The sequence below is a fragment of the Botrytis deweyae genome (genome assembly GCF_014898535.1).
Source record: "Botrytis deweyae strain B1 chromosome Unknown BDEW_032, whole genome shotgun sequence".
NCBI lineage: Eukaryota > Fungi > Ascomycota > Leotiomycetes > Helotiales > Sclerotiniaceae > Botrytis > Botrytis deweyae.
This window is the reverse complement of record NW_024066239.1, coordinates 61,128-74,693: the sequence shown is the minus strand read 5'-3', so window position 1 is coordinate 74,693 and position 13,566 is coordinate 61,128. Positions and strand designations below refer to the sequence as shown.

Sequence of the window (13,566 nt, the reverse complement as noted above, 5' to 3'; positions counted from 1 at the left end):
TTACACAGATTGAAGTGGATCAGGTGAAAAATTGTCATGCTAGAGACCTGATTTGTTTCGTACAGATAGTCAAACCTCGCAGCATAAGTTATAGAAGGAAAAACTCGATGTCTACCTCAATTAAGTCTCTAGTAGAAGGTTCTGGGCCTTGGAGTTATGTTCTCTGGCCATGAAGATCATGGAGGTATCTATTGAGTTCCAATTCGAGGATAAGATGGTCTGATGTAGTAATATCCTCAGTCAATTTGGTGAAATAGACTACGCAACTCCCAACGATGCTCTAGAGTGAGTATTGTAGATGGCTGAAACATTCTCCCATTGTTGATTCAGTCAATTTCTAGCCTTGAAACATGTGCGGATTTTGCACGAATCTCGTTGCTGGATCGATTCCATTCCATCCTCGAGACATAGTGTCTATTTGCTACCATAGATAAGTATAAGAAAGGATAGTTTCCAATGAAGCATCGTCGAGTCAACTCTTTCGTTCATCCCAAGTACCTCGACAAAGCCTATACAAAGCATTCAGAAATTTCAACAACAGTATCCACCGAATCTCTTACCTCACCTCGGCCATTATCACGAGCAACAATGGCTTCAGCATCTAGTCTTAGCAAGGTCTTAAATACCATGTCCACCACAAAGAAAACACTACTTCGCAAGCTCGCTGCTTCGAAGGTCAATTTTTATCGCCATTCTTTGAAGCCTATTCTTCAAGCCGTTTACGCACTCTACCAAATTGGATACCTGAAACCAGGAATGCTTCTTGATCCGGTTCTCATCAATACCATTGCGGGATGGTGGAAAATGACAGGAGCAGAATTACGCGAAACGGTCCAGAAGGAAGAATTGATTCATGATAGTGATGGATTGACCAGAATAGATTGTATCAATCTGCTTCTGAAAGACGTGTAAGTCACAAGAGTTCCCATTGGGAGGATGGAGCATTCTCACCCCTTTTTGACAAGACTAATTCGATTTTAGCATTTGCATTTGGAATGGCAAGGAAGGGGAAAATGACCTTGACGATCTGTCAATGCCCAGATCTATCTTGGAGATTTCTGCCGCCATCAAATTGAATTCTCAAGTCATCGATTTGCTTCTTAGTTCGGTTTATGCGGATGCTATATTGCGAGGTGGCTATCCGATAAGTTTCCCTGGCTCTCCCCAATTGATAACTCTTGACGACTTTACGGAGGGATTTCCCGAAAACTTTGCAAATATGGGTTCCAAGCGGAAGATAGCAGAGACTTTGAAAAAAGCACCTGAGTGCTTGAAACTCGTAAAGCATCTCTCTGAAAACTACGGAGGATACCTGATCCCTGCAAATGGTAAGTTGAAGATATCCGGATTCCCAGCGTCCGTCCATCAGTTTGTGGTTGTTCAAGCACCGAAGCACTCTTCTGGTACATCACCCAAACCCAATGATGAGAAAACAGGACCGATGGTGCTTTTTCATGGCACGAGTCTTTCATACCTACCAAGTATTCTTTTGAGCGGCCTAGAAGCCAAGAGCGAAGAGCTTTATGGTAAGGTTTCCACCCTCTTCATGGCAGAGGAGCCTGCGAGTTCCTACTTTTACGTGAAGCGTCGAGTTATCGAGTCATTGTGGGAACCAGATCTTTACTCGGAATGCGGGGTACTGTTAGCTTGTGAGCTATCACGAACGAGGAAGCCAGATTGGGATTATGAAACACATCCGGACGGCGATGTCAAGATTGGCAGACCTCAACCAATTCATATCTTTGGCCCCGAAGATACCAGGTTCATCAAAGTAAGATATGTATTCATCCTTCCAGATGATGTTGCTAGTGACTACCTATTGGCCCCTACACTTTCAACCTTGAAACCGTCGATGTTGAAAGCTTTCAAGTCGAAAATCTTCCAGGGGATCTAAGCAGATAGGTTCGACAAACTTCAAAAGGATTGCGTGCCGCCCAGGCTGAAATGTGAGAAAATCTAGACTTCACGAACGTCTTCTTCTTGGGATGAGTTTGTTATACCTACATAGATAAATAGTTTTCTGTTCCGTATTGTACACAGTTCTCCATTCGCATCATATCTGTCTCGTGATTCACACAACGTAGATTTTTACAATAAAATGACTAGGGATTCATCTATGAACAGTCTCAGGCATAGTGTCAAAAAATCCAGAATGTAGTCCAACGATCAAACTGTTTGGAATCTCCAACCCCTTTTAAATGTTAGTTAGAGTAGCTGTAAAGAAGAGAAACTTTTTCAAGACTAGAATTAAATCAGAGATTAAAAATAGCCATAATATGTACAATCAAACAGACCCATCCACCAAGCACCACAAACCTCCTAGTGTTTAGCTCCGCCACTTTCGTCGCCACCGCTGCCCCCACCAGCTTTATCAACCCATCACAGAAGTAAGTACGTTTAGGATGATCTGGTAGTCACCAACAGCTCTTTAACTCACAGTGATCATGTACGAGAGGCTTTGACAAACCACGACGCCAAAGACTTGCATACATGCCGAGTTATCAACGTTGACATGGAGAACCTTGTTTGGCTTGCTCGCAAAAGACTTTGCCATTAGATCGGTATCAATCATGAAATGCTATTCCACTCGGACTTGAAGTAACACAGCATCTCCGGGAAGGAGAGAATGGCTTTGTGCTAGTCGAGCGGAAAAGGAGTTTGTTTATCGGGATGGGGGTGGGCGCGGAGATATGATTATGAAATGCAAATTTCCTACCTTTATGTATGGGATTAATGTCATTAATCAAACCAACCGCTCAATAGTTGAAAGAGCGAAGCACATAGTACTGTATCTACTGTACCAAGCACTATGAAGCCTTACCACCACCACCACCACCACCACCTCCTCCTCCTCCTTCTTGCTACGCGCTTTTTCTTTCGCTCCACGAGAGCAAGACATCACTCCTCCTCCTCCTCATCAAAATTTGTATAAGGATACACTTGTTACTTCCTCCAAGACTTCGATCCAGTTCTGTATAAGTATTTCATATATGCATGAAGGATTTGAATTGCATCATCTACTCCATTGCCGAGTTTGAGATCAGCAATGTGCTGCGATGGTGGATAGATGCGTCGTAGAATTCGTTCAATCAGGTGGGTGTTCCTATCGTAGATTCTCTCATAAGGCACCTGAAGTTCCTTGTAGAACTGGAGGCAAAAATTCAAAACACGACAAGATAGAAGAGTCAAAATACCACCATCTAATGTAGGTTAATTTCGACGGCAAGTTCCTTTCCAGAACAATTTTGATGTTGTAATTTGTCACTTCATGTCAACCTCACTTCAAATGCAGAACAACATGTGTTTGTAATGTATTTTATTCTTTCTCCACCCAAAGACTAACGATGTAGTCCTATTTTAAACGCCAGGTAATAAACTCCATAAATCCAAATTCCCCTCCAGATGACTAGATTTAATGTTCATGCTCTTCATAAAACGTTATCTAAGCACATCATGCGTAAAGCTTCTTCTCGTAACTCTCCATGTTGACACCACCCTCAAGTTGAGCACTGGCAGTTCTCAATTCGAAACGGGTAGTACCGTTCTCAACAGCCTCGTGAAGAGCTTGAAGACTCATTTGTCCACAGTCTTGGAGAGAGTGCTTCAAACCTGCAGCGAGATATGGAACAAACTTGGTGACGGAACTATAGAGTATTAGCATTGGGAAAACAAAATAGTTAATGGACATCATACCCTCTGTGTGCGACTGCACCAGATACACCCTGCGCAACGAGAACACTGTCACCCTCAGAGAAGTATCTGGCGGTTCCAGCGTTGCTCTTTTGGCTGTCCTTGGCACCAGCGCCAGCCTTCTTATCTTGCATAGCATCGATGGAACCCATACCGCGGTATGCCTTGACAAGCTTACCCTCGCGACTGACGAAAGAAGTACCTGGAGATTCAGTAGTACCGGCCAAGAGACCACCCATCATGATGGTAGTAGCACCAAGAGCAAGACCCTTGACAATGTGACCAACATTTTGGATACCACCATCAGCCATACATGGAACACCGAAACGAGCAGCAAATGAAGCAACGTTATAGACAGCAGCAGCTTGTGGTCTACCAACAGCCATAACCTCCTGAGTGATACAAGCACTTCCACTACCCATTCCGATTCTCAAACCATCAACGCCAGCGGCAATCAATGACGCAGCTTGCTCACGAGTAACGACGTTACCTCCGATAACATCAAGATCAGGGTATTTCTCCTTGATATACTTAACCATCTCGATTTGGTACATGCTGTTACCTTGACTGCTGTCAAGGATAACAATGTCCAATTGAGCATCGACCAACTTTTGAAGACGAATTTTATCTTCGGGTCTGGTACCGATAGCAGCAGCGCAGATCAATTGCTTGGAATCTGGAAGTTTGGAAGCCAATGGGTAATGGATGTTCTTGTTCAAATCAGATCGGGAGATCATAGAAACGAGGTTTCCGTCCTTGTCAACAATTGGAAGCTTTCCCTTCTTGGATTTGGCGAGGATGGCATTGGCCTCAACCAATTCAGTACCATATGAAGCAGTGACCAAATCTGTAACCATAACACTTGACACGGAGGCGCTGTCATCTTCGAATTGAATATCTCTGTTGGTAACGATACCGACAAGCTTGGAGCCCAATTTTCCGGTTTCTGTTTTTGCAGATGTGTTAGCGGCTGCAAGAAAGGATCATTTCATAAGATAGTAAAGATGAAACACCAAAAATCATAAAAAGTTAATTGTCTCCCCACGACCTTGCGGTCAATACGGATGAACGAAAGTTATATGAATTATGTTTTAATAATCATGTAAAGGTGCAGAGGTAGGGGTAAGAGAATGAGAAAGGCAGTACGAACCTGTGACTGGGTAACCTCCGAAACCCCACTTCTCCTTCAAATCCTTGACTTCACCAACAGTTGCCTGTGGGCTAAGTACGACTGGGTCGAGGATGAAACCGTTTTCGTATCTCTTAACCTTTTGAACCATCTCGGCTTGCTCATCGGCGGAGCAGTTGTGGTGAATAACACCGAGACCACCTTGTAAAGCCATGTGAATGGCCATGTCGTGCTCAGTGACAGTGTCCATAGGGGAAGAAACGAAAGGGGTCTTGAGGGTGATGCGCTTGGTAACTGGGGAATCGAGAACGACCTCAGAAGCAGCAAATCCAATGTAACCTGGAAGAACCAAGAAATCATTGTAGGTCAAACCTCCGTGCTTCTTGGAATCGATCAGATCATTGATACTGAGACCATCGCGAGATTCATACTCCTTGAGGATTTCGAGAGCCTTTGTGGCATCCAAAACTTGCTTAGCTGGAGCCAAGAAGTCTGAAGCAGACGGCTTGGAATCTCCGTTTGCTTGAGGAGACATGTTGTAGAGATGTGTGTGCAGGTGTGCGGGGAAGAAGTGAGAGGGGGATGAATTCCAATCAAGAATTCAAAGAAATGAGAAGAAATGGAAAAGATGACAAAGAGATAGTCGACCTTTGAAGTACGAAGAATAGAAATTGAGGGTATTGATGAAATCAAATCTCTTGAATGAAAATGTACAGTCGACGGGTTGAAGTTTCCTTCTCCCAAGAGAAAAAAGAGAAAGGGAAAAAAGAGAAGAGAAAAAATTATTATGAATGTGAAATATGCGGGGCGAAAATTACAGATTGTTTGAGGGACTAAACCCAGAATGGCTAAGTGGTTTGTCGATAAGAGGGGGTCACGTGGAGATATGAAGAGTTCAATGCATGCCCAGATGAGGATGGATTGGGATTGAGCAATGAGAGGTGAGCAAATGAGATGGATTCGAATAAATGACATAAATGACATGAATGATCCGACCAGATGGAGCTGCTGAGGAAGTAATCTTGAATCGGTAAATGACGCTCCGCTTGGCCACTGCCGTGGAGGCTTTTTCGCTCCGCTCCCGTATTAAGAAAGGTAAATATTGTACATACTAGGTATATATTTTATATATCTTATATATATTTATTGTACATACTCGTACCTAGTATATTATTGTAATCTTACATACGGTAAGTACCTAGTAGATCCGTTGTAATAAGTATTTTTGAGTTATATCAATTTGTATGTGGCAGGTAATAAAAAAGGTAGTATTGACCTGGTGGACCATCCCATCTACCCAGGGAGCCAGGCACGTGCTACTCGATACGATAATTGTAAGACAAGAGCGCGGAAAAAGGTAAGACCGATCCGACACCAAAGTATAATAAAAGATGTCCAGAAAAGTCGAAAGAGAGATGGAATGGACGAATTCTACTGGGTGCAAGGATTTATGCTCGGCGCTCCGGATGTTCATTGGTTCATATATTCTCTGTGTTGTCAACCTCGCCAACCTATTTTGCTGGAGCAACGGAGCCGAACGGTGCAAAAGCAAGAATTCCATGTAAACAAAAAGGAACCCTGCCCTGCGTTGGATCCAGAAGAAGCAATTTTGGGCATGTACGAGTACTCGGGTAGTAAAAAAAAACCCTATTTCAACAGTGAGGTATGAATTGACTGAATGCTCGGTGCCTGATCATGTGAACAATATTAGTAAGCATCATTCGTACCTTGATCAAGTGTTCCACTTCCACTTACGGATCAACAAATGGAAATTCACGTCTTTTTTCCCCAGCCCCTCACTTCACTCAACTTCACTCGGTGCACTCTTCATTTTCAAACTTCACTCCTCTTCACTCCTCACTCCTCACTCCTCACTCCTCACTCTTCGCTCTTTACTCTTCGCTCTTGACTCTTCTGGATCCTTCGAAACATCGAAACCACCGCATCCCTCCTTCCTCATTTAAATATCTCCGAATCCAAGTCGTCCAGTTAGATATTGATATCACACATCCCACCATCATCCCATCACATCGATCATACCTTGCATCCACCATCCCTTCCACTTCTTTTATCAGTTCGATAACGATACCACATATACCCAACTACCACGCAGTCGTCACTCCACACATCCACATCCACATCCACATACACATACACAGAAACATAAACATAAACAACAATAACAATACTATACCCTACTGAAATATCACATCCATTCCTTTTGCTACCACTTCTTCCAGCTTGTCTGTCTGTTGAATAATCTTAATATTGGATGCTGATGGCTGGAGAGAAAAAAATCCCTTCCACATTGCTCAACCTTCAATTCTTCTTTTAATAGCTACCTATAGGGATTAACTTGGACTACGATATACCATTTGGGGATTTGGAATATCCATACGCATTCACACTTCGTACGCGGAAGAGAAGTCGACATCGATTGGTCTTTAATTGCCATCCATCGCGCCGGACGCCATTGTTCGAGAAGGGTGCAGTGTAAACAATAAACATTGGAGGGGAAGAGGAACTCCACCATCACTGCACCACCTTTAACAACCACGATTATCTCTCCTACCTGTACACCTAAAAGAAACTACGCGCAGCCTACGCGGCAACTCGGATACCGCATGCGACATACCCTTCAAGATATTTAGTGAATGATCGGCGCCTCGGAGAACATTTTGCGCTTACCCTTCCTTTGCCGTTTGGTGCGCCATAAATCAAGACTTCTCGTCCCATTGCCGTAATGTCGTACCGTCATTTGTTACGCCAAACACAAACCGACTCTGTCACAACGGGCAATCCAAATACGACCAAGAGGGCACCTTCGAACGCATCAACCGCATCAAGTGGCTATTCCAATTCATCTAGCATTTATGAATCAAGTGGCACAAGCATACTGTCGTCAACGACGTCGAGTGAGTACGGAAGTCGTCGGAGAGGTTTAAGTGAAGCCGCCGGAATGTACAGTTCTTCAGAAAACCGCAACGGGAAAGGGAGCATTGAATCGAGTCCAGATAGTGCGTACAAGAATGCCAGAAAATCTTTGCGACCACTCCCTCAACCTCCAGGTCAAAGTCCACCAGAAAGAGACAAAACCCCAGCCCAACACAACCGCGGAAAGAGTATCGATGTGATCAGAAGTAATTTTCAACCACATTCTCGAACACAAAGTGTGGACGTCCAGAGGGGGTCCATCAAACACCACAATCGCGGAAAGAGTATAGATGTATCCAAATTAACATTATTTGAGTCCCCTGCCCAATCGCCTATAAGCCCCGCAACCAGTCCGACTCGCAGTCCGACGCGCCGCCCGCCTATGGTTCGACCCAATTCCATGTTGTTGAGTCGTTCCGATTCAATTAGTGTTGGAGCAGGAGCTCTCTCAAAGCTTGGCCCACTGCATATCCATTCACCTCTCACTAGGCCTGAGCTACAAAGCTTCGAACGATCCTCGACAAGTCAACTTCGAACCCTCTCGAAGTTCGCGCAATCCGCAACTCCTGACGATTTTACCATTACATCACCGGAACAAGAGGTAGCAGGATTACAGGGACGACGTAGACTGCAGCGCAGCGCGATTTCAAAGGACAAAAATGGCACCTTGAATAAATCTATCGGTGGCTATGGTTGGGAAGGCAGAAATTGGATGGACAAACAGCGACAATTTTTACAGGCTTATGAGTATCTGTGTCATATTGGAGAAGCCAAGGAATGGATTGAAGATATATTAAAGCGAGAAATCCCTCCAACTGTGCAACTCGAACAAACTCTGAGAGACGGGGTCACGTTGGCAGAGGTGGTGGAGGCTATTAACCCGGAGCAACGCATACGAATATTCAGGAATCCTAAACTACAAGCTCGACATTGGGACAATATCGCTCAGTTTTTCCGTTTTCTGGATGAGGTACAACTCCCCGAGCTTTTTCGATTCGAACTTATCGATTTATACGAGAAGAAGAACATCCCCAAAGTCATTTATTGTATACACGCTTTGAGTTGGCTATTATTCAGGAAGGGAATTGTGGACTTTCGAATTGGTAATCTTGTTGGACAACTGGAATTTGAAGATCATGAATTGGAAGAAATGCAGAAAGGATTGGATAAAGCTGGAGTTAGTATGCCGAGTTTTGGTAATATGGGAGCGGATTTTGGTGTTCCGGAACCAGAGCCTGAACCTGAACCAGTCGAAACCGAGGAGGAGCGAATCGATCGAGAGCTCGGTGAGAACGAAGCTATAATCGTGGAGTTACAGGCACAAATACGGGGAGCTTGTATGCGAATGCACCTAGGAAGAACAATGCAAGGACTTTGGGATACCGAAGACTGGCTTGTTGAACTTCAATCGATGATCCGTGGGGACTTTACGCGACAAGTCGTAGAATATCGTTTAAATATGAAGCGGTTCGCAGTGAACCTACAAAGTCATGCACGTGGATTTTTAGTACGAAAGAACCAATCGAGTCAAGAGAAATTCTGGCAAAGCCGTGAAGGGGATGTACAGAAGATTCAAAGCTTATTCAGGGCCAAAAAGGTTGGGCAACAAGTCCGAGAAGAGGTATGCATCATGCGATCAGCTTTGCAGCAGTCCGAATTTGTTGTCAAAGATTTTCAGTCAAGCATTCGTGGATTTCTTGCTCGGAAAGTTTTGGTGGCTCAGGAGAAGGAGGCCAAATCTATTAATGTGTCAACCCCAGTACTGAATTTGCAAGCTGCGGTCAGGGGTATGCTTGTGAGAAAGAAAATGATGGAGCAAGAAGAAGACATGTCAACCCTTACCGTGTCAACCCCAGTGTTAGATCTGCAATCTGCAGTGAGGGGCATGATTGTGCGACAGGAGATTTTGGCACAACAAGCAGAGCTGAACTCTCACACTGTATCAACATCAGTTTCAGATTTGCAATCTGCAGTGAGGGGAATGATTGTGAGAGAGAAGATTCTGGCACAACAAGCAGAGCTGAACTCTCTCACTGTATCAGCCTCAGTTTCAGATCTGCAAGCAGCAATGAGGGGAATGCTTGTGAGAAAGACGATGGTAGCTCAAGAAAAAGAAACATCATCCAAAGCTGTTTCAACTCCAGTGTTGAATTTGCAGGCTGCAATGAGAGGAATGATTCTCAGAAAACACATTGCAGATGACCAAGAAGATCTTCATCGCGAAGAACCTTCAATTACAGCCATTCAAGGGTTTGCGAGGGCCTTGCTAACAAGAAACCAGATCTCTCAACAGCAGGAAGCATTGCATGCATGTACACCTATCTGGGAAAAGCTTCAAGCAATTACCAGGGCGGGTGCTCTTAGACTTGAAGTATTTGATACACAACAAGCTTTGAAGAGTCATTCTGAAAGCATATCGAATCTTCAAGCCTTTCTTCGTGCTGGAGCAGTTCGCCGTGATGTCACAGAGACTTTGTCGGGTTTAGAAGAAGACGAATCATCAATAGTAGAGCTTCAAAGCTTAATTCGTGCTATGCTTGTTCGACGCTCAATCGAGGATGATTACGACATTCTTGTCACAGAGTACTCGACAATCACGGACTTGCAATCTATGATAAGAGCTGGTATGGTCAGACAGAAAACGGAAATGATCTTGGATGATCTTCAGGCGAATGAAGAAGAAATCATACAACTCCAGGCCTTGACACGTGCTGTACTACTTCGTAACGATATCGAAGGGGTATTGGGAGAATTAGAATCCGAAGAAGATTTCATTGTTGCAATCCAATCGGCAGCTAAAGCTTCTTTAGTCCGAGCCGCATATGTAGAGAAGCAGCGTTTCTTCAAGGAGAATATGGAAAAGGTCGTGAAGATCCAAAGTTTCGTTCGTGGGCGCTTACAGGGTGAGGCTTACAAGAGCTTGACAACTGGAAAGAACCCCCCTGTCAATACCGTCAAGAACTTCGTTCATCTTCTCAATGACAGTGATTTCGATTTCAATGAGGAAATTGAGTTCGAGCGTATGCGAAAGACCGTTGTACAGCAAGTTCGTCAAAACGAATTGGCAGAGCAATACATCGATCAATTGGACATCAAAATTGCCCTTTTGGTGAAGAATAAGATTACACTGGATGAAGTCGTCAAGCATCAGCGAAATTTTGGCGGAAACTCGGGAAACATTCTCGTAAATAGCTCCATGGCTTCAGGGAATCAATTTGATCTGAAAGCGCTCAACAAGAATTCGAGGAAGAAGCTTGATTTGTATCAACAACTCTTTTTCAACTTACAAACTCAATCTCAGTACCTTGCCCGGTTGTTCCAAATAATTCGAGAACAAGGTACTGCCGAAAAAGACTGCAAACGCATCGAAACCTTGATGATGGGTTTGTTTGGATATGCGCAGAAGCGTCGTGAGGAGTACTACTTGCTCAAATTAATTGCTCGTTCAGCTAGAGTAGAAATCGAGCACTTCGCCTCGACGCAAGACCTACTCCGCGGTAATTTCTTTTGGACAAAACTCCTCGCTAATTACACCCGTTCTCCTCGTGATCGAAAATTTCTTCGTGATCTGTTAGGTCCTCTCATCACGGAAAATATCATCGAGGATCCCGCACTCGACCTTGAGAGTGATCCAATGCAAATTTATCGCTCAGCTATCAACAACGAAGAGCTTCGAACAGGTAGACCAAGTCAAAGAGCTTTGGAGATTCCTCGAGATCAAGCAATCAAGGATCCAGAAACTCGAGACATGTTTATTGATCACTTAAGAGATTTGAGAGAGATTTCAGATCTTTTCATGCTTGCTTTAGAAAGTCTTTTGCATAGAATGCCTTATGGTGTTCGCTTTATTTGCCAGCAAATCTTTGAGGGGCTTTGCCAGCAATTTCCACGAGAACCACAACTAAATCTTCTACAAGTTGTTGGTAATTGGTTCTTCAAGTTCTACTTATTCCCAGCTTTGACCACTCCTGAGTCTATGGGTGTAGTGGAAAGGCAGCTCACCCCACTGCAAAAGCGCAACTTAGGCGAAGTTGCCAAAGTCCTTGGCCAGATCTCATCTGGACGGTTGTTTGGCGGCGAGAATATGTTCTTGCAGCCGTTGAACGCCTACGTCACTGACGCCATTACCAGAATTACTGAAATCTTTTCCAATATTATCTCGGTGCCGGATGCGGAAAGTACCTTCGATATTGATGAGTTTAATGATCTGTATGCTCGTACGAAACCTACACTTTATATCAAGATGGCCGATATTTTCGCAATTCATAACCTCATTTGCGATGATCTGCCACAAATCTGTCCAAACCGCGATGATGTTCTTAGAGAAATTATTCAAGAACTCGGCAGTGCCAAGAACAATGAGTCCGAGATGTTAGGTGGCTCATCTGGCGAAATTCAAATGACTTTGAGTCCTAAACTTCACGATATGGACGATCCGGAAGCTGAAGTGAAAGCACTTTTTATGGAGACCAAGAGATGTATTCTGTATATCATTCGAGTCCAATCCGGTCCAAACCTCATGGAAATTTTGGTGAGACCGATAACACCAGAGGATGACCAGAAGTGGCATGATTTACTACGAGAGGAATTTTCGGCGGACAGCAAGACTCGTGGAGCATACTCTGATGTCAATACTTTAACAGACATAAAATCCATGTCATACTGGGAACTGAAGAGGACTGCTCTAGAAAACATCATGAGACTTGAGCAACTTGGAAGAATCTCAAGACAAAATTTCTACCAGGACATCCTCAATGCTATCGCTGTTGACATTCGTACCAAAAGCAGACGTCGTGTTCAGAGACAAAGAGAGTTGGAAGGTGTTAAGATGACATTGGGGAATTTGGGCGAGAAGGCGGATTGGCTTGAGTCGCAGAGGAAGAGTTACGATAATTATATCGAACAAGCCATGATGACTTTGCAGAAGAAAGGGTATGAGATTCGCTCTATGCTGTTGATACGATGCTAATAATTGATTAAACAGGAAAAAACGTTTCCTTATGCCTTTCTCCAAACAATACAACCACGAAAAGGAACTCGAGCGTACAGGTCGTACATACAAATTCGGCTCTTTCAAATATTCGGCTCGAACATTATCGGATAAAGGTGTATTGGTCGCCTGGAAAGGATACCCCGAACGTGAATGGGATAAGATCAATCTTACAATTTCATGTGATCAAGTTGGTGTATTCTCCATTGAGGGTAGCAAAGGCAGCATTGTCATTACTGGTGCAATGGCTCAAGTTCCTATGGACTCACTTCTGGCTGCACAATTCGCAAACCACCAGTATATGGATATGTTTGAGGGTGCGATGAGATTAAATGTTAATCTATTCTTACATTTGTTGTACAGAAAGTTTTATAGGACTGAGTAATGTGGATGGTCAAATACGGAGATGGCCAGGTTTGCAGAGGAAGAAGTCATTTGGACATCGAGAATGGGGAAGGGATGGCAAAGGTGCATCTTATTCTAATGGGAAAATATCTCTGATTTTAGGCGCAAGTTATATCTTATGGCATGGAATCGGCGTCGCATGAAGTGATAAGCTGGGAGACTTGGAAAGTCCCGAGGTCGGCCTGGATTGGAATTATCGGTCATGGTATTGTGTATGTACATATTCATTTTCTTCTTGAAGACGTGGGACGAAGCATGCAGCGAGAAGCGGGATGCGGAATGCGGAAAGCAGGGAAATGACTGCTATGAATATTGATTGTTAGGGATATCACGAGATCATATAAATATGAATATTATCCTATTATACTTATGTTTTGAACATCAAGTATCACTTGGCTGTCTTTTTTTTCTTCAACTC

General features: G+C 43.8%; 3 protein-coding genes across 3 annotated transcripts; 2 read left to right on the top strand and 1 right to left on the bottom strand.

The window, feature by feature from the left end:
- Positions 1-588: 588 nt before the first annotated feature.
- On the top strand, positions 589-2,009 carry EAE98_009917 (uncharacterized protein; the record flags this gene model as incomplete). The annotated part of the gene is made up of 2 exons (XM_038957538.1): positions 589-908; positions 982-2,009. 2 exons carry the CDS (start codon positions 589-591, stop codon positions 1,892-1,894), a joined length of 1,233 nt encoding a protein of 410 aa, XP_038806001.1. The 3' UTR covers positions 1,895-2,009.
- A 1,442-nt stretch (positions 2,010-3,451) lies between these two features.
- EAE98_009916 (uncharacterized protein) lies at positions 3,452-5,354 on the bottom strand (the record flags this gene model as incomplete). The annotated part of the gene is made up of 3 exons (XM_038957537.1): positions 3,452-3,644; positions 3,694-4,636; positions 4,841-5,354. 3 exons carry the CDS (start codon positions 5,352-5,354, stop codon positions 3,452-3,454), a joined length of 1,650 nt encoding a protein of 549 aa, XP_038806000.1.
- A 2,208-nt stretch (positions 5,355-7,562) lies between these two features.
- On the top strand, positions 7,563-13,518 carry EAE98_009915 (uncharacterized protein; the record flags this gene model as incomplete). Its single annotated transcript, XM_038957536.1, has 2 exons — positions 7,563-12,685; positions 12,738-13,518. 2 exons carry the CDS (start codon positions 7,563-7,565, stop codon positions 13,126-13,128), a joined length of 5,514 nt encoding a protein of 1,837 aa, XP_038805999.1. The 3' UTR covers positions 13,129-13,518.
- Positions 13,519-13,566: the final 48 nt, after the last annotated feature.